We start from the raw sequence: 22379 nt of genomic DNA on the forward strand, positions 1-22379 counted from the left end.
CAAATATGCTGAAGCTGATCATCGGAGAAGAATATGTCACAGTTGAAACCCCTTTTGTGGCAACAGTAAGCTCATATCACTTAAAGATTATTAGGCTTTTACTATAGAAAGTAAGTATTCTTTATCTAATTTCAGATATTTTATAACTGTGAAGTTTTTTCCCCTAGGAATGTCAGTTTACTATCCTCAAGTAAGAAAAGCATTAGATAGCATCCTCAGACATTTGGACAAAGAAGTTGGGAGACCAATGTGTATGACCAGTGTGCAGATGTCTAATAAGGAGCCTGAAGACATGATTACGTATGTAGTAAATTATTTGCCTTCATTGCTATTTCAGTTTTTCTAAGACAGTACGGATGGTTCTTGCTTACCTGTCTCCTTACTTTGTCTTTGGAGTTCTTCCATGTTTCCATCTGCTGCAGTTTTCAATACAGTGATTCCTTCCATGCACTCAGTTTTATTCTTTAAAGTGCTGTCAAACTGGTATAGATAGCAAAACTCACTCTGGATCCCAGTCTGGTATGTTGTCGGTGACAAGGCCCTACACTTACTCCATGAGCAAAATATGAATCCTAGGTACCCCGGATGTATGTGGGCGTGATTGGTTTATTACGTCAAATAAATGCTTTTACTGCCAAAGCCCTAGTTAAAAAAAAAAAAAAATCCTGAAAATCTGAACTCTGATTATTTTTGACTCCTAGGAACTAAGGGGTGATATAGAGAGGAATAACATAAGTAGTTTTTTTAGAAACAGTACCTCATCCCACCCTACCCCTAGGGCCTTGTCATTATTTGTCATCTCAGCATCTTTTTTTCTTGTTAGGGACTTCCTCCTCGGGAAACTGTATGTTATGGCAGTAACTTATTTTATTTGCTAGAAAACATCTACATATTCTCTGTGAGGGAGGAGATTCTTTTGGATATTAATGTTTGCATTATAGGTCTTAGAATACCAAATTTGATATTTAATCTCTAATTTTATTTAATATACAATTATTATGTACTACTATATGCTAATATCTCTGAGAGTTTCTTTAATGCTAATTTTTTTGCCAATGTTACTTCCTGTGGGAAATCTTGTTTTTCATCACAACCACTTCCCTCATTTAGTCAGTAAGTGTGCTTTCACCCAGTTCCTCTGATACCTATATAGCGTATTTCTTCTGTAACTCCATTAACTTTCTCTTCTATTTCAGTGTGCTTTAATTTAGGATCTTTGAGATAGAGAGCACCCTCTCAGTGACTAGGAGAAAAACAAGATAGCAATAAAGATTTTATTACTTACACATGGATGGGGACACTGCACATGTGGAGGCCACACTCATGGAGGTCAGGAAGCTATGTAGAGAGAGAGAAAGAGGCCCATGGGCTGATGACTTTCTTGGGTCAAGCGTGTTATCCAAACAGTTACCTAGGGGTAATTCTAATTGGTGGATTGAAAGCAAGCAGGCATGAGTTCAGGAGGTCATGCTGTGCCTGAGAGGTGGTCACTGCAGCACATCTGCATAGTCCATGTGGGGTACGCAGGTCAGTGGGGCCAGTCAAGTAGGCTGCATCTAGGTATCCATAGGGAGGTTATTACCAGGAAGAAGTTGTGTAAGACAGAAAACTGAATCAACCACATTAAAGAACTGGGGGATGGAGTGGGGTGTAGAACTGGAAACTGTCTCAAGGGTGACTGCGCCCTTTTTCTGGTATGAGAAAATCAAACTTATATTTAAAATGGGTGCCAAAGCAACATAAAATTATAAGAACATACTACACAGTGATGTTACTTTTTCTTTCTTTGTGGTACTTCCTCTTTGTTAGCCAATACCCTCTTTTGATTATCTATTTTTGTAACATGTTATGTGAGTTATCCTGGGAGACCAGGAGGCAACACCATTGCACACTTTGCTGTCTGTGTATGAACTGAATAACAGATGCAGCTTGACCAATCACTGACAGCCTTGATGGAAATGACAGTGATTATGATGTGCAGTGTGCTTTATGGACCAAAGAGCCAAAGCAAAGTTTGTTTATGCCATTACTTAACATATGGTAGCTTAAATTTCAACTGCCTTTTTGGGGACTGATATTATTTAACTGAAGTATGGTAACTGAAATTCTTGCATTTTGAAACCATGTAAAAAGAGGACTGGCTATATGAAATCTCTAAAAGGATTAGAGAGTCCATTGCCACTATAACAAATACACAAGGCTGGGTGTGGTGACTCATGCCTGTAATCCCAGTAATTTGGGAGGCTGAGGCGGATGTATCACCTGAGGTCAGGAGTTCAAAACCAGCCTGACCAACATGGTGAAACCCCATCTCTACTAAAAATACAAAAAAATCAGCTGGGCGTGGTGGCAGGTGGCTGTAATCCCAGCTACTCGGGAGGCTGAGGCAGGAGAATCGCCTGAACCCGGGAGGCGGAGGTTACAGTGAGCTGAGATCACACCATTATTGCACTCCAGCCTGGGCAACAAGAGTGAAACTGCATCTCAAAAAATAAAATTAAAATAAAATAAAATAAAATAAAACCCAGAACACTGAGAATATCCAAATTCTTTTCCACATAAAGATTATTTTATTAGGCCAACTGAAGAACAATTTAGATGAAAGAAAATTAAAAGGCCTCACCTTCAAATACAGACCAAAATAAAAACCAGTATATTAAGAGGTTAGACATTTAAAATAAATAAAATTATTGAATAACTAGAAGAAAATAGAGTAAAATTAAATTGTATTAAGCCTCTAGAGGTACCAGGATTTTCAAAAACCTGGCTTATTTTATTTCATAGAAATTTTAAGTATGTGTATTTATGTGTATATATCACATGCAAGACAAGGACAAACAATATAAACACATATATGAGATGAAGGTTTCTAAGACCTTTGTTAGTGGAGGATATTAAGTGAAAAATGATGTGGCTAATTTTATAGGCCCCCCAAAATAACCAGTATTTAGTTATTTAATGATATCAATGTTGTTATTTATTATTTTAATATTTATGGGAGGCTAAATATTAAATAATCATCTTAAATATTAATAAGATTAATTATAAATACTCTTTAACTATTTGTTATGTAATAATGGTTGTAATGCTTCTTGTCTAGTTACTGAAAACCTTTTTGTTTGCTGGTTTTCTTTTGAATTATTTCTGTATTCTTTTGTCCATATATAGACTAATAATTATCTACAGGATTTATATGTATTTTTTTAATATTAAATACCTTAACCTTTGGGGGAGGGCTCCCACTTTCTGTAGCTATTTTTCCAAGTTTGATTTCATTATCTAGCATCTGTAATATGTTTATTATTAAATCCTGTTGTATTTTTCAGGGGGGAAAGAAAACCCAAGATTGATTTGTTTAGAACTTGTATTGCTGCGATTCCAAGGTTGATTCCTGACGGTATGAGCAGAACTGACCTCATTGAATTGTTAGCAAGGTAAATGAGGATTACTGTTTGCTATGTTAAGTTTTATGTCTTCTGCTCCTTTATATTTCTAATATACCTTTGTTACTGTTATCACTAAAAAGGCGATGATAAAGACGTATCTAATCCTTTATCTGATTTACTTTCTAAATTTCCATTTTTGTCTTTTCTGTTGTTATTAAACACATTTTCCTCACTAATTTTTAACTTCTCAAGTTCTTCTAGATTCCCCCCACAACTCCTATCTTTCAGTTCCCTGTTTTTCCATCTAGTATTCTTTCCTGGGATTTCTGTAACACATTATCCCTTAACATATGGGCATTATCAGTGTATGGTAATTCCCAGTTAGGCAATTAATTATTGTGTTTACTCTTACAGTCATTTCTTTAGTATCTCTGGTGGTAATTAGGTCTCATTTGTGCTTTTTCTCCCCCCATGGCAGAACTGTGGCATTCAAGTTTCTCTCTCTCTTCTTTTTTTTTTTTTTTTTCACATTTAACAAAATATTTATTTATTAAAATAAATGCATTATTCAAAACTTAAATAAAAATAGTGTGTAGTTAGGATCTTAGTGTTTTCCAAAGGCTATTTTATAAACATACAGATTATTCTTTTCTGATTTAGATATTAGATGGTGGTAATACTGGAAGATACAAATGATTAGTAAGTCAGTTTTCAAAATAGACATTTTTTCACTGTTGTCGTAAATCTTCCTGATAAATAAGAGTGAATATAGATCACATACATTATTAGAAAATGTCAATAAAATTTGAGCCAAAGAACAAATGAAATTCTAAGTGATTGGAACAAGAGTAAAAGGAAATAGAATTGATTATCCCATCAATCTTTCTTTTTCTGTTTTCTCCTTGAAAGGAAATGCTTTATAGGAGAAGAAGTTTCAGAATATATTTTTTATTTCCTTATGTATTAAGAAATGAAATTGCTCTCTTCTCACAGTTGTCTTTGACAGTAACTTGGAGAAGTCTGTTTTGTAGTAGGTTAAATTCTACGTTTTAGATCCAGGTATTTAATTTGACTAACTTCTTTTGGTATTATTTTCCCTTTTAAATGCTGAAATATTTTATTTAAAAAGGAATCACTGGAATTGTTTAACATTGCAACAATCTGCCTTGAGAACAACTTTTGATTGTATACATAATTTTACAATTATATCTATCTATCATTTGATTCACACCATAACTCTTTGAAACTGGCACCAAGATGTAATCTCTAAATTCTATTTTCACAATATCTGAAAGAGAAACAGAGATTACTTAATTTCCTCAAGGTAACCAAGTTTGTAAATAGTAGAGAGTTGGGACTTCAGATCTTTTCTTATCTGCTTTTGTTATTCAGAGGTATTGAATTCTCATTACCTCACTGAAGTTATGTATTTATTTATGTCAGAATGGAAGACCCTATATAACAACCCTTGCTTGGCAGGGAAATGGGGAGAAGCATGTGAACTGGATAACCTTTAAGTTTCCTTCTGATTTTCTGATTCTCTTTTTCTTTTTTTTTTTATTTTTATTTATTTATGTATTTATTTTTATTATACTTTAAGTTCTAGGGTACATGTGCATAACGTGCAGGTTTGTTACATATGTATACTTGTGCCATGTTGGTGTGCCGCACCCATCAACTTTATTGCGGCACTATTCACAATAGCAAAGACTTGGAATCAACCCAAATGTCCATCTGTGACAGACTGGATTAAGAAAATGTGGCACATATACACCATGGAATACTATGCAGCCATAAAAAAGGATGAGTTTGCGTCCTTTGTAGGGACATGGATGCAGCTGGAAACCATCATTCTTAGCAAACTATCACGAGAAGAGAAAACCAAACACCGCATGTTCTCACTCATAGGTGGGAACTGAGCAATGAGATCACTTGGACTCGGAAAGGGGAACATCACACACTGGGGCCTATCATGGGAAGGGGGGAGGGGGGAGGGATTGCGTTGGGGAGTTATACATGATATAAATGATGAATTGATGGGTGCTGACGAGTTGATGGGTGCAGCACATCTCTCTCTCTTCTATTAGGCATGTCATAGCTCTGTAAAATGAGTACATAACCTGACAACCAAACTTAAGTACTGGCTCCTGATTCTAAGTTGAGGCGATAGCCTGTTGAAAAACCGCTTTGCTGATGTAGTTAGGGATTCCCTGCATAAGAGATCAGCACATTTTTCTGTAAAGTACCAGATAGTATTTTAGGGTTTTGCAGATCATTATGATCTTTGTAATGGGTCCAATTACACAGTTTGATAGAAGTAAGACGTAGTGTTCAGTAGATCAGTACAGTGACTATAGTTTACAATAATCTGTTGTACATTTCAAAATAACTAGAAAAGAGTAAACGTTTCTAACATAAAGAAAAGACAAGTATTTATGGTGATAGATATCCTCGTTACACTGATTTGATCTTTACAAATTATATGAATGCATTAAATTATCACATCTACCACAAAAGCATGTACAATTATTGGGTATCAATAAAACAAGCAAACACATGCTCATCTCTGCCATTATAGTACAGAAGCAGCCATAGACAATAGAGTGTGCATGACTGCATTCCAATAAGCATCTGGCTGGATTTAGCCCTTGAGCCACAGTTTGCCAGCCCCTGTCCTAGATGGAAAAAAACAAATACAATGACTATAGCAGAGCAGCGATACTTGACTATGTTGAAAGGTGTTGACTTGTTGCTGGGCATTTATCACTTAGGTGTAAGTTAAATTCATAATAAATAAACAATAGACTATTCCAGCAATCCTTTCTCCACTTCCATAGCTTTTCACACACCCTGGCACTACCTTATCCTCAACTATTACCTGTTGTGATCAGAGATTTTATGTCTCCTGTGATGATTGTGAAAGAAATGGGTTACTTTGCATTATATAAATTTGTTCCGTTCCCACAGTCTCCTAATTTTTTTGTGAATTAGCTTGCAGAGTTACAGAGTTCATGCCAGCATTGGAAATAAGAAACATTAATTATGTATAACACTATTCCTTGGGAGAGCAGTAAACAACTACTGTTCAGTTCTGCTCTTACTCCTCCTATTTCAACATAACTCATCTACATCTTTGTGGGTGTTGATCCACAAGAGTAGATCTCCCATCTTTTCCACCAAAATGAAACTGCAACTATGAGGGCCAGGGATGGGGCAGCTTAGTAAAAGAGCAGACAGCTGAATAGTGAATGACAATTTGCTTTGCTGTTCACTTTGCTTCTTTCTCCTATGATATTTGTTTACTAATAGTTTACCTCAGTGGAAAGGAAGATCCCAGGATCTGTTCTATTCTCTCCTCTCTTCATATCATTTGGAATTGTGCTGTCTAAATCTTACTTATTTTACCATAAAGGAAGCAAGCAAACAAAACAAAGATGCTTTGTTAATTTGCAGACCTGTATCCTGTCCCTAAGGAAAGTTAATTAATTCCCCTGCCTTTAATTAACCAAGCTTTATTGTTATTCTGCTCTGTACAATGAGCAGTTAAGTCACACATGTATACCCTGTATCACACAGATAGGAGTTTAAGATAGATATTTACATATTCATGGATTTAAGGAATGTTGAAATAACCTTTAAAGTCAGCATCATTGAGGACTGTCACTCTCTTCTCCCATATTGTATCTCTTGATGCCACTATTAGAGACAGAATACTGGGCTAGAGATGCTTAATTTGACCTGTTTATTTCTCATGTGCTGATGGAACTGCTGCTGCTTTGTTGCTTACTCCTCAGTCTGTCTAGCTATAATACATCTCGTTAGTCTCATTGTCAGTTGAAAGTTGGCTTAGTGATGACTAGAACTAAGTTCAGCAGGGTGAATACTTATATCTCCTTTCTCCTAAACTGCACAACTTTCTACCTCTGTCGTGGATAACTCCATTTTTCCAGCTTCCCAAGCATGTCATTGTATGTTTAATATTACGTACTTACCTTATTCATTCAGACTATTTCTAATTCTGATACATCTGTCTATCTGTCTTTGTAGTCAATTACTAACATAATTCTCTTCAGACCCAAATCAAAAACTCTTTATTCATATAATTTTATTATATAATGGTGGCTCCCACTACTGTAGACATTTTTTTTTTTCTTTGAGACGGCGTCTCGCTCTGTCGCCCAGGCTGGAGTGCAGTGGCACTATCTCGGCTCACTGCAAGCTCCGCCTCCCAGGTTCCCGCCATTCTCCTGCCTCAGCCTCCCCAGTAGCTGGGGCTATAGGCGCCCGCCACCTCACCTGGCTAGTTTTTTTGTATTTTTTAGTAGAGACGGGGTTTCACCGTGTTAGCTAGGGATGGTCTCGATCTCCTGACCTCGTGATCTGCCCGTCTCGGCCTCCCAAAGTGCTGGGATTACAGGCTTGAGCCACCGCGCCCGGCCGACATTTTTTTTTTTTTTTTAATTTCTTGTTTATCATTCTCTTTTATGTTCTGGTAAACTTCTGTAACTAAAATTATATTCAAAGCCCCATTTTGATGTATTTAAAAGCAAATTGTATAGAGCGTCTCCTAATTTGTTTAAACTCTCTTTAGGACCTTATGTGCTGAGTCAACACATTTTTTTTCCCTTCTTTTTTTTTTTTTTTTTTTTTGTGAGATAGTGTCTTGCTCTGTTGCCCAGGCTGGAGTGCAGTGGTGCAATCTTGGCTCACTGCAACCTCTGCCTTCCGGGTTCAAGTGATCCACCCGCCCTGGCCTCCCACAGTACTGGGATTATAGGTGTGAGTCACTGAGCCTAGCCTTATTTTTTTTTCTAGGCATGTACCAATTATGATATTACTCCTAAATTTACTCTCATTCTTACCTTCAATAATTATTCTATTACATTGATTCCATCTTCATTTGTTGTATATTCTTCTTCACAATCAGCCATCTTATATTTAATTGTAACTTCAGTGCATATAAAGAATGATTGAGCAGTGGCTCATGCCTGTAATCCCAGCACTCTGGGAGGCTGAGGCAGGCAGATCATGAGGTCAGGAGATCCAGACCATCCTGGCTAACACAGTGAAACTTCATCTCTACTAAAAATACAAAAAATTAGCTGGGTGTGGTGGCGGGCACTTGTATTCCCAGCTACTTGGGAGGCTGAGGCAGGAGAATGATGTGAACCCAGGAGACAGTGCTTGCAGTGAGCTGAGATCACGCCACTGCACTCCAGCCTGGGTGACAGAACGAGACTCCGTCTCAAAAAAAAAAAACATGATTGAGATAAATCGTGTCCTTACCAGTGATAGCAAAGATTAAATAAATGTGAAGATAGTGCTAAGATATCATATGATTAGATACAATTTTTGATTGATTATAGGATAACAATACAGTATTTTAAGGATTAAAGGATTTTAAATGGAATTCTAATGTCATTTGTATCAAACTTATTCAGATTATAGTAAAAACACCAATAATAGGAATAGATTCATATGTGAATTTAAACATGAGATTATAAGCTAGCATAAAGTTAAATATAGCATGAAAAAGTGAACATTGGTTGTTATCTTCATATTTCTTACAAAACAACTAGAGGACATATATTTTAATGTCATAGTTTTAAGTTTTAGATGATAAAACTAATTGAAAGGTATTGAAGTTTGCTAATGGAATTTTGTTCTTGGTAGGCTCACAATTCATATGGATGAAGAACTGCGTGCTCTGGCTTTCAATACTCTGCAGGCACTAATGCTTGATTTTCCAGATTGGCGGGAGGATGTTCTTTCAGGATTTGTTTATTTTATTGTTCGTGAAGTGACTGATGTCCATCCCACGCTTCTTGATAATGCCGTAAAGATGTTGGTACAATTAATAAATCAATGGAAACAAGCAGCCCAAATGCATAATAAAAACCAGGACACTCAGGTACCAGATTCTTTTCTCTTGTCCCTTTGTATGTGGTCAGTGCTAAATGACCAATAATGGTTTTAATACATATTTACTTTATCAAACACTATTATTAGTTCTCTTCACTCTCAGTGTGTTCCTAATCCCTTAAAATGAACTTACCCATGGTTCATGTAGTAAATATATAGTGTTTATACATCTAACTTTTCTAATCTTCTTCTTTGGGTAACAATTAGTTTTTAATGAGCATAGAAACTAGAGATAATTCCAGCTCACTTTTAGGTTGTTTCCAATATATTTAAAGCCAATACAATAAATTTTTGGTAGTCTTCCATTTGGGTCATTTGATTGTTTTATCCATGTCACCAGTCCCTGTTTCACATAAGACGGTAACTGTGCTCCTTAACCATAAAAGATGCTCAAATCATTGATTTATGATAATGTATAAATCATAGAACCTTGGAATTTTAGACCCAAGCCATTGAAGTTAAACTAGCTTCTCAACCTTTAATGAGCATACAAATCAGCAGGGCCCTAAGAAAGAGTTTCTTAGAAGCTCTCAGGTGTTGCCAGGCTGCTGGTCCACACTCCGAGTGTGAAAGATATACTACAATCCCCTCATTTCCCACATAGAAATTAGATGAAGACCGATTATCAGTTCCAAGGTTACAAGATAGAGAATGATAGAAGTTAGGTACAGAATTCATATTTAGACTGCCAGTGAAATGCTTTTTTCACTGTGCATGCTACTCTATTTTTATAAATTACATACTATTTAAGTTGCTTGAGCCAAGGCAGACCTGTAGTCATAATCACTATGATTTGCTTTATTCTTTAATTGTTTTTCTGGAATGTCTGTACATACATATTTTTTATTTTATTTTTAACTTCTGTTTTTCAAGCATGGTGTAGCTAATGGAGCTTCTCATCCCCTTCCTCTGGAAAGGAGCCCATATTCCAACGTATTCCATGTGGTCGAAGGCTTTGCACTTGTCATTCTCTGTAGCAGTCGACCTGCCACTAGGAAACTAGCTGTCAGTGTCCTTAGAGAAATACGGGCTTTATTTGCACTTTTGGAAATACCTAAGGTAAGATTTAGGTATTTCATTCAATTATCTAATGAAAGTACTTAAAAACCATCTCTTTATCTGTCCTTATCCCATATAGGTAGGTTACTACCATGGGTCTAAACTAACTTACTGTTCTCAACTGGGAGGCCGAGGCAGGCAGATCACAGGTCAGGAGATGGAGACCATCCTGGCTAACACAGTGAAATCCCATCTCTACTAAAAATACAAAAAAAAAAAAAAAAATTAGCCAGGTGTGGTGGCGGGTGCCTGTAGTCCCAGCTACTCAGGAGGCTGAGGCAGGAGAATGGCGTGAACCCGGGAGGCGGAGTTTGCAGTGAGCCGAGATCGTGCCACTGCACTCCATCCTGGGTGACAGAGTGAGACTCTGTCTCAAAATAAATAAATAAATAAAATAGCACTGAAGTGAATTTTTAGTGTGTACTTGGGTTTGGCTACTTTGCTTAAACATTCCTAATTTTTTTAGACATATGATGTCTTTTTTACAGGGTGATGATGAATTAGCCATAGATGTGATGGACAGGCTAAGCCCATCCATTCTTGAGAGCTTCATACATCTCACTGGGGCTGATCAGGTAACTATAGTGACTTCATTCTACCCAGTCTTGTTTTGAGACTTAAGACAGACACACATATATATACATGTATACATGCATACATAAAAGAACTTCCTTAACAAACGTAATGTGTTAGAAAGTATTTTTGAAAATTAGAAAATGCTTAAGAATAGTACTTAAAAAGTGATATTCATTTATACTTGGTTAAGTACTCTTCCACATAGAAATAAAAATAATTTTATGTTTGTAAAATTATAATCCTTCGAATCTAAGAAGTTTCTGTTAAATTGAATCTTACTTTATGCTACTGTTTGCTGTTCATTATGGCGTATAAGATTCTTGAGATAGAAATACTTGTTAAAATGCTATGGGAAAAAAAATAGTGATACTCAAAGCAAAAACTTATACCCTGTTTTTTGGCAGCTATTTTTTGTGTATCACATGAGTTTAAGTATAGTGGGTTAAGTACATAGTGTTTTATACCAATGTCATATGTAATTTGACTCATTAAAATGGAGAGAAACACTTTGTCCACAAACACATTACTAAGGAAGTTTATGCAAACTTTCTTACTTGGTCTTCACGGGGTAAAAGGTCATATATTAAGATTCCAAAGTTGATGTAAGAATAGCTATAAAACCTTACTATTGAGGGCGGAGCAAGATGGCCGAATAGGAACAGCTCCAGTCTCCAACTCCCAGCGCGAGTGACACAGAAGACCGGTGATTTCTGCATTTTCAACTGAGGTACTGGGGTCATCTCATTGGGGAGTGCCGGACAATCGGTGCTGGTCAGCTGCTGCAGCCGGACCAGCGAGAGCTGAAGCAGGGCGAGGCATCGCCTCACCTGGGAAGCGCAGGGGGAAGGGAATCCCTTTTCCTAGCCGGGGGAACTAAGACACACAACACCTGGAAAATTGGGAAACTCCCACCCCAATACTGCGCTTCAAGCAAACTGGCACACCAGGAGAATATATCCCACACCTGGCCGGGAGGGTCCCATGCCCACGGAGCCTCCCGCATTGCTAACACAGCAGTCTGCGGCGATCTAACTGCAACACAGCAGCGAGGCTGGGGGAGGGGCGCCCGCCATTGCTGAGGCTTAAGTAGGTAAACAAAGCCTCTGGGAAGCTCGAACTGGGTGGAGCTCACAGCAGCTCAAGGAAACCTGCCTGTCTCTGTAGACTCCACCTCTAGGGACAGGGCACAGCAAAAAAAAAAAAAAAAAACAACAGGGGAAGCAGCAGAGGCCTGTGCAGACGCGAATGACTCTGTCTGACAGCTTTGAAGAGAGCAGTGGATCTCCCAAAACATAGGTTGAGATCTGAGAACGGACAGACTGCCTGCTCAAGTGGGTCCCTGACCCCTGAGTAGCCTAACTGGGAGACATCCCCCACTAGGGGCAGTCTGACACCCCACACCTCACAGGGTGGAGTACACCCCTGAGAGGTAGCTTCCAAAGTAAGAATCAGTCAGGTACACTCGCTGTTCAGCAATATTCTATCTTCTGCAACCTCTGCTGCTGATACCCAGGCAAACAGTGTCTGGAGTGGACCGCAAGCAATCTCCAACAGACCTATAGCTGAGGGTCCTGACTGTCAGAAGGAAAACTATCAAACAGGAAGAACACCTATACCAAATCCCAATCAGTACGTCACCATCATCAAAGACCAGAGACAGATAAAACCACAAAGATGGGGAAAAAGCAGGGCAGAAAAGCTGGAAATTCAAAAAATAAGAGCGCATCTCCCCCTGCAAAGGAGCGCAGCCCATCACCAGCAACGGATCAAAGCTGGTCAGAGAATGACTTTGACGAGATGAGAGAAGAAGGTTTCAGTCCATCAAACTTCTCAGAGCTAAAGGAGGAATTGCATACCCAGCACAAAGAAACTAAAAATCTTGAAAAAAGAGTGGAAGAATTGACAGCTAGACTAATTAATGCAGAGAAGGTCATAAACGAAATGACAGAGATGAAAACCATGACACGAGAAATACGTGACAAATGCACAAACTTCCGTAACCGACTCTATCAACTGGAAGAAAGAGTATCAGCGATTGGCCGGGCGCGGTGGCTCAAGCCTGTAATCCCAGCACTTTGGGAGGCCGAGACGGGCGGATCACGAGGTCAGGAGATCGAGACCATCCTGGCTAACACGGTGAAACCCCGTCTCTACTAAAAAAATACAAAAAACTAGCCGGGCGTGGTGGCGGACGCCTGTAGTCCCAGCTACTAGGGAGGCTGAGGCAGGAGAATGGCGTAAACCCGGGAGGCAGAGCTTGCAGTGAGCTGAGATCCGGCCACTGCACTCCAGCCTGGGTGACAGAGCGAGACTCCGTCTCAAAAAAAAAAAAAAAAAAAAAAAAAAGAGTATCAGCGATTGAGGATCAAATGAATGAAATGAAGCGAGAAGAGAAACCAAAAGAAAAAAGAAGAAAAAGAACTGAACAAAGCCTGCAAGAAGTATGGGATTATATAAAAAGACCAAATCTACGTCTGATTGGGGTGCCTGAAAGTGAGGGGGAAAATGGAACCAAGTTGGAAAACACTCTTCAGGATATCATCCAGGAGAATTTCCCCAACCTAGTAGGGCAGGCCAACATTCAAATTCAGGAAATACAGAGAACGCCACAAAGATACTCCTCGAGAAGAGCAACTCCAAGACACATAATTGCCAGATTCACCAAAGTTGAAATGAAGGAAAAAATCTTAAGGGCAGCCAGAGAGAAAGGTCGGGTTACCCACGAAGGGAAGCCCATCAGACTAACAGCAGACCTCTCAGCAGAAACTCTACAAGCCAGAAGAGAGTGGGGGCCAATATTCAACATTCTTAAAGAAAAGAATTTTCAACCCAGAATTTCATATCCAGCCAAACTAAGTTTCATCAGTGAAGGAGAAATAAAATCCTTTATAGATCAGCAAATGCTTAGAGATTTTGTCACCACCAGGCCTGCCTTACAAGAGACCCTGAAGGAAGCCCTAAACATGGAAAGGAACAACCGGTACCAGCCATTGCAAAAACATGCCAAAATGTAAAGACCATCGAGGCTAGGAAGAAACTGCATCAACTAACGAGCAAAATAACCAGTTAATATCATAATGGCAGGATCAAGTTCACACATAACAATATTAACCTTAAATGTTAATGGACTAAATGCTACAATGAAAAGACACAGACTGGCAAACTGGATAAAGAGTCAAGACCCATCAGTCTGCTGTATTCAGGAGACCCATCTCACATGCAGAGACATACATAGGCTCAAAATAAAGGGATGGAGGAAGATCTACCAAGCAAATGGAGAACAAAAAAAAGCAGGGGTTGCAATCCTAATCTCTGATAAAACCGACTTTAAACCATCAAAGATCAAAAGACACAAAGAAGGCCATTACATAATGGTAAAGGGATCAATTCAACAGGAAGAGCTAACTATCCTAAATATATATGCACCCAATACAGGAGCACCCAGAGCACTCATAAAGCAAGTCCTTAGAGACTTACAAAGAGACTTAGACTCCCATACAATAATAATGGGAGACTTCAACACTCCACTGTCAACATTAGACAGATCATCGAGACAGAAAGTTAACAAGGATATCCAGGAATTGAACTCATCTCTGCACCAAGTGGACCTAATAGACATCTATAGAACTCTCCACCCCAAATCAACAGAATATACATTCTTCTCAGCACCACATCGCACTTATTCCAAAATTGACCACATAATTGGAAGTAAAGCACTCCTCAGCAAATGTACAAGAACAGAAATTATAACAAACTGTCTCTCAGACCACAGTGCAATCAAACTAGAACTCAGGACTAAGAAACTCAATCAAAACCGCTCAACTACATTTAAACTGAACAACGTGCTCCTGAGTGACTACTGGGTACATAATGAAATGAAGGCAGAAATAAAGATGTTCTTTGAAACCAATGAGAACAAAGATACAACATACCAGAATCTCTGGGACACATTTAAAGCAGTGTGTAGAGGGAAATTTATAGCACTAAATGCCCACAAGAGAAAGCAGGAAGATCTAAAATTGACACTCTAACATCACAATTAAAAGAACTAGAGAGGCAAGAGCAAACACATTCAAAAGCTAGCAGAAGGCAAGAAATGACTAAGATCAGAGCAGAACTGAAGGAGAGAGACACAAAAAACCCTCCAAAAAATCAATGAATTCAGGAGTTGGTTTTTTGAAAAGATCAACAAAATTGACAGACTGCTAGCAAGACTAATAAAGAAGAAAAGAGAGAGGAATCAAATAGACGCAATAAAAAATGATAAAGGGGATATCACCACCGACCCCACAGAAATACAAACTACCATCAGAGAATACTATAAACAGCTCTACACAAATCAACTAGAAAATCTAGAAGAAATGGATAATTTCCTGGACACTTACACTCTCCCAAGACTAAACCAGGAAGAAGTTGAATCCCTGAATAGACCAATAGCAGGCTCTGAAATTGAGGCAACAATCAATAGCCTACCCACCAAAAAACGTCCAGGACCAGATGGATTCACAGCTGAATTCTACCAGAGGTACAAGGAGGAGCTGGTACCATTCCTTCTGAAACTATTCCAATCAATAGAAAAAGAGGGAATCCTCCCTAACTCATTTTATGAGGCCAACATCATCCTGATACCAAAACCTGGCAGAGACACAACAAAAAAAGAGAATTTTAGACCAATATCCCTGATGAACATCGATGCAAAAATCCTCAATAAAATACTGGCAAACCGGATTCAGCAGCACATCAAAGAGCTTATCCACCATGATCAAGTGGGCTTCATCCCTGGGATGCAAGGCTGGTTCAACATTCGCAAATCAATAAACATAATCCAGCATATAAACAGAACCAAAGACAAGAACCACATGATTATCTCAATAGATGCAGAAAAGGCTTTTGACAAAATTCAACAGCCCTTCATGCTAAAAACGCTCAATAAATTCGGTATTGATGGAACGTACCTCAAAATAATAAGAGCTATATATGACAAACCCACAGCTAATATCATACTGAATGGGCAAAAACTGGAAAAATTCCCTTTGAAAACTGGCACAAGACAGGGATGCCCTCTCTCACCACTCCTATTCAACATAGTGTTGGAAGTTCTGGCTAGGACAATCAGGCAAGAGAAAGAAATCAAGGGTATTCAGTTAGGAAAAGAAGAAGTCAAATTGTCCCTCTTTGCAGATGACATGATTGTATATTTAGAAAACCCCATCGTCTCAGACCAGAATCTCCTTAAGCTGATAAGCAACTTCAGCAAAGTCTCAGGATACAAAATTAATGTGCAAAAATCACAAGCATTCTTATACACCAGTAACAGACAAACAGAGAGCCAAATCATGAATGAACTTCCATTCACAATTGCTTCAAAGAGAATAAAATACCTAGGAATCCAACTTACAAGGGATGTCAAGGACCTCTTCAAGGAGAACTACAAACCACTGCTCAGTGAAATCAAAGAGGACACAAACAAATGGAAGAACATACCATGCTCATGGAGAGGAAGAATCAATATTGTGAAAATGGCCATACTGCCCAAGGTTATTTATAGATTCAATGCCATCCCCATCAAGCTACCAATGAGTTTCTTCACAGAATTGGAAAAAACTGCTTTAAAGTTCATATGGAACCAAAAAAGAGCCCGCATTGCCAAGACAATCCTAAGTCAAAAGGACAAAGCTGGAGGCGTCACGCTACCTGACTTCAAACTATACTACAAGGCTACAGTAACCAAAACAGCATGGTACTGGTACCAAAACAGAGCTATAGACCAATGGAACAGAACAGAGTCCTCAGAAATAATACCACACATCTACAGCCATCTGATCTTTGACAAACCTGAGAGAAACAAGAAATGGGGAAAGGATTCCCTATTTAATCAATGGTGCTGGGAAAATTGGCTAGCCATAAGTAGAAAGCTGAAACTGGATCCTTTCCTTACTCCTTATGCGAAGATTAACTCAAGATGGATTAGAGACTTAAATGTTAGACCTAATACCATAAAAACCCTAGAAGAACATCTAGGTAGTACCATTCAGGACATAGACATGGGCAAGGACTTCATGTCTAAAACACCAAAAGCAACGGCAGCAAAAGCCCAAATTGACAAATGTGACATAATTAAACTAAAGAGCTTCTGCACAGCAAAAGAAACTACCATCAGAGTGAACAGGCAACCTACAGAATGGGAGAAAGTTTTTGCAATCTACTCATCTGACAAAGGGCTAATATCCAGAATCTACAAAGAACTGAAACAAATATACAAGAAAAAAACAAACAACCCCATCAAAAAGTGGGCAAAGGATATGAACAGACATTTCTGAAAAGAAGACATTCATACAGCCAACAGACACATGAAAAAATGCTCATCATCACTCGCCATCAGAGAAATGCAAATCAAAACCACAATGAGATACCATCTCACACCAGTTAGAACGGCAGTCATTCAAAAGTCAGGAAACAACAGGTGTTGGAGAGGATGTGGAGAAATAGGAACACTTTTACACTGTTGGTGGGATTGTAAACTAGTTCAACCATTATGGAAAACAGTATGGCAATTCCTCAAGGATCTAGAACTAGAAATACCATATGACCCAGCCATCCCACTACTGGGTATATACCCAAAGGATTATAAATTATTCTACTACAAAGACACATGCACACGTATGTTTATTGCGGCACTATTCACAATAGCAAAGACTTGGAATCAACCCAAATGTCCATCTGTGACATACTGGATTAAGAAAATGTGGCACGTATACACCATGGAATACTATGCAGCCATAAAAAGGGATGAGTTTGCGTCCTTTGTAGGGACATGGATGCAGCTGGAAACCATCATTCTTAGCAAACTATCACGAGAAGAGAAAACCAAACACCGCATGTTCTCACTCATAGGTGGGAACTGAACAATGAGATCACTTGGACTCGGGAAGGGGAACATCACACCCTGGGGCCTACTATGGGGAGGGGGGAGGGGGTAGGGGTTGCATTGGGGAGTTATACATGATGTAAATGATGAATTGATGGGTGCTGACGAGTTGATGGGTGCAGCACACCAACATGGCACAGGTATACATATGTGGCAGACCTGCACGTTGTGCACATGTACCCTAGAACTTGAAGTATAATAAAAATAAATAAAAAATAAAACCTTACTATTTAAAAATTATTTCATCCTATTTTAGAATACATGGACAAGGGGTTAATGCATAACATTAAGAGCTTTCTGCATAACACCTGATTCTTATAATTCATAAATTTTATGTAGCCAAGGGAGGTAATAAGATTTTATAAGCTTAGGAGATTATTAGAAATCTGTACAGTTCCCCCCCATGACGCTACCATGATGCTAAACTTTTTAAAAATTAAATTTTTAATTTTTATTTATTTTTAAATAGACATAATTGTACATATTTATGTGGTGCAATTTGATGTTTCGATACATGTCTATATTGTATAATGACCCAATCAGGCTAGTTAGTGTATCCATCATCTCATGTGTTTGTCATTTATTTGTGGTAAGAACCTTTAAAAGCCTCTCTTCTGGTTATTTTATGAAAGGATCTATGCAATTCAAAACATTTTGTTTTAGATATTAACTATAAATTATGAATTATTCCAAAAAGAGAGTAATGGATTACTTGTTTTTAGTGCCTAAAGCAGTGCTTAATATACTTTTCTTTGAACATCAATGTTTATCTCTTTAGTGGAATTGTTCAAATATTGAACAAGTATTTCAGAATATATACCTCTGGAGAAGAGCTCATTTTTGAGTCTGTTCCACACATACATAGATACAGGTCAACATGAAAGTTAATGGTTCACTTTTTAGTTAGAGAACTAAAAAGCAGCTTTTGGTATACCATGAAATTTGGATATTTATTTAAGAATTACTTAAATAGTGGTCCTGAACGTACTTGGTTTATAGATCCTTTTGAAAACAATGAAAACAGTGGAATCCCTCTCCCAAAAAAAAGACATGAATGCACATACACAAACTTTACATGCAGTTTCAGGAATTCTCTACTCCTCTCAACCTACCATGGACTTTATATTATCTTGTTTTGGAAACTACTAATAGACCACTTTCAGTTTAAAGCAATTTATATGGTAAAATTTTCAAAGTTACTGAAATGTGTAATAATCCATTTTTTCCTCTCCATATAGACTACTTTGCTCTATTGCCCTAGCTCGATAGATTTACAAACATTAGCAGAATGGAACTCTTCTCCCATTAGCCACCAGTTTGATGTGATTAGTCCATCACACATATGGATATTTGCACATGTGACCCAAGGCCAAGACCCATGGATTATAAGTCTCTCCAGTTTTTTAAAGCAAGAAAATCTTCCTAAACACTGCTCTACAGCTGTGAGCTATGCTTGGATGTTTGCATACACAAGACTTCAGTTGTTGTCCCCTCAGGTCGATATAAAGTAAGTTATTTTCCTAGTGTAAATTTAAAAATATATAGACTGTCAGCTTTCGTATGTATTTATTTGAAAAATACAAAAGTATTACAGATTGGAAGTCCCATAAATAATATGTGATACTGTATTGATGTCTTAAGGAGGGAGAAGAATGTTGTTAAGGACATAGTCTCATAACTTCTTCATCCTTTTCATGTAATACAGTCTCACCAAATTTTAATTGTTTACTTAATAACACTGTACTTGGTACATAGTTGTGTCCATTGAATCTCTGTTAAGGGAAAAAAATTAGGAAAGGATCTAAAGATGAGTATGGATGTAGATACAGAAGTTTGTAGATAAAGGGTGAGAAGCAGAGTGAAACTCAGCTCAGTGGCCTTACTTTTCCTGATGACAGTATAAGGAAGGCCACCTTCTGGTGGGGAGTGGTAATACACTGAGTAGTGGATGTGAGGATGTTGGTAAAGATTTGGAGTAACTGATTGTGAAATAGAGAGTTGACCAAGGTCATTATAAATTTCAGGTAATTTTTTTTTTTTTTTTTTTTTTTTTTTTTTTTTTTTTTTGCTCTTAAATACAGAGGAGGATTTTTGAATCTGGGTTTGGGTTCCTGATTTCCCCTTACATAGATCACATTGAATGGAATGAGTACTCAGCATGTAACTTGCCCGTGCAAACCCAGCATCTGGATTGACCTATCACTTGAGGCCTACATTAAAGGCTCTTCAAATCTGACTTCACTCTGTACTTTTTTTCTTACTTTCTATCAATACCTTCAATGTTGGAAGCAAATTATCCCCTCAAAGTTCATTACATGTGGTTGACAGTTTCCATTTTGTGAGCTTTTGTTCACATGAGCATAGGATACCTTTTTTTTTTTAATTTTTGCGTATCTATGTCTGATACAGTTCAAATTCTATCTTATGTTTTAAAATCTCTTAAACTTCCTACCCAGAGTAGTCATTCTTACTTTTGGATTTGAATATATATACAATTAGTAGAAATACTTCTATTAGTATTTCTACTAATTGTATATATATGGTCTCAGGTATTGTGTATTGGATTTCTGTTTTGTTTTGTGTTGTTTTTCTTTCTTTTTTTTTTTTTTTTTTTTTTTTTAAGAGACAGGGTCTCGCTCTGTCCCTTAGGCTGGAATGCAGAGGTGTAATCATAGCTGATTGCAATCTCAAACTTCTGGGCTCAAGCAATCCTCCCACTTCAGCCTTCCAAAGTTCTGGGATTACAGTTGTGAGCCACCACACCTGGTCTAGTTGTTACTTTTTTAATAAAGATTGACATTTGCCACCTTGCATACCATTTATGACCTTAAGTAGCCTTCTCTAATTACCATATTTTAAATTATAACTCCATCTCCTAGCAGCATTCTTTATCTCCCCTTTCTGCTCTATTTTTCATCAAACTTAGCACCATCTGACATTGTTTTATTTATTTCTTTATTGTATGTCTCCCATAGCCCACATGGGGGCAGTGATATTTTTGACAGTTTTTTTAAACTGATATGTTACCATACCTAGTATGTTAACATACTAGGACATTGTTCTATGATACTCTTACTGAATTAATGAAGTGGTGTGTTTGCATTACTTACCTTAGCATATTACAAAACTTGTTGAAGGCAAGGATTATATATTTGTATTTTTCCTCTTTCGCTTTGCTTTCAGTCCTTAATTCTTACATAATTTTGGTATTTGGAAAGATTTATGGAATTGCTTCAAAATATTTTATTGGTGTAACCTTTCAAGACAGAAATTTGGCAGAAACCTTGAAAATATGTATCTTCTTTGACTCTGTGATTTCATTTTCAAGAATTACCTAAGAAAATAATTAACAATATATTCAAATGTATACTATTGTGTATAATAGGGAAAAATTGCTATTAGCTAAAATGTCAAACAACAAAAGTTTGGTTATATAAAATATGATACTTTATATTGATATAGCATATGATAAATCAAAATAATGTCACAATATTAATTTACATAGGTGAAAAATACATAAGTCTAAAAAGTTGATACAAAATAAAATAAACATTTATTTTGTATAAATTAAAAGAGATCTATTCATGCATTTACGTTCATGTATGTGAATTAAAGATATGTAGAATATGCAGTGTTTTATTTTCATGTGGGATTAAAGATGATTTTGATTTTTGTTTTATTTTCTTTCTACATTGAGGATGCATAATAAGTTATAAAATACAGCCCAATAAAATATTAACTTTTATCACAGGAATAATAATGTTAAAATGATCTGGTAATATATTTTAATTTTAAATCCAGTACTTTATTCATTGATATCAGTCCACAAAAACAGTACTAGTAATAAAAACCTTATGCTAACCATCTCTCTAATTAGCATTAGGCCAGGAATGGTGGCTCACCCCTGTAATCCCAGCACCAGCACTTTGGAAAGCCGAGGCAGGTGAATCATCTGAGCTCAGGAGTTAGAGACTATCCTGGGCAACATGACGAAACCTCATCTCTACCAAAAATACAAAAAATTTGCTGGGCGTGGTGGCACACACCTGTAGTCCTAGCTACTCTGGAGGCTGAGGTGGGAGGGTCACTTGAGCCTGAGAGGTGGAGATTGCAGTGAGCCAAGATTGTGCTGCTTGCACTCCGGCCTGGGTGACAGAGAAAAACTCTCTCAAAAAAAGAAAGAAAAATACAGCATTAGTTAAAATAAACTTTTAAAAATGTGTTGTGTTATTCGTATCTGCCCATTTTTCTTTTTTTTTCCTTAGTAGCCCCATCAATGCTAAGAAAGTAAATACCACCACAAGCAGTGACTCATACATTGGCCTGTGGAGAAACTATCTGATCCTTTGCTGCAGTGCAGCAACATCGTCATCTTCCACATCTGCAGGTTCTGTGAGATGCTCTCCTCCTGAGACGCTGGCGTCTACCCCAGATAGCGGCTATAGCATTGATTCCAAAGTAAGTTTCTCAGATCCACTGTTGGATCTATGAAATCTGAATGGCCTCAT

General features: G+C 37.6%; 1 protein-coding gene across 1 annotated transcript in view; it reads left to right on the forward strand.

The window, feature by feature from the left end:
- FRYL (FRY like transcription coactivator) overlaps positions 1-22379 on the forward strand; it is a 296971-nt gene that overhangs the window by 192303 nt on the left and 82289 nt on the right. Inside the window, 7 exon segments of the mRNA XM_030919519.1 lie at positions 168-300; positions 3327-3434; positions 9060-9297; positions 10182-10367; positions 10856-10942; positions 19110-19378; positions 22137-22329. Coding sequence (XP_030775379.1) covers positions 168-300; positions 3327-3434; positions 9060-9297; positions 10182-10367; positions 10856-10942; positions 19110-19378; positions 22137-22329 — 1214 coding nt within the window.

Source organism: Rhinopithecus roxellana, chromosome 2, assembly GCF_007565055.1.
Source record: "Rhinopithecus roxellana isolate Shanxi Qingling chromosome 2, ASM756505v1, whole genome shotgun sequence".
NCBI classification, from domain to species: Eukaryota; Metazoa; Chordata; class Mammalia; order Primates; family Cercopithecidae; genus Rhinopithecus; species Rhinopithecus roxellana.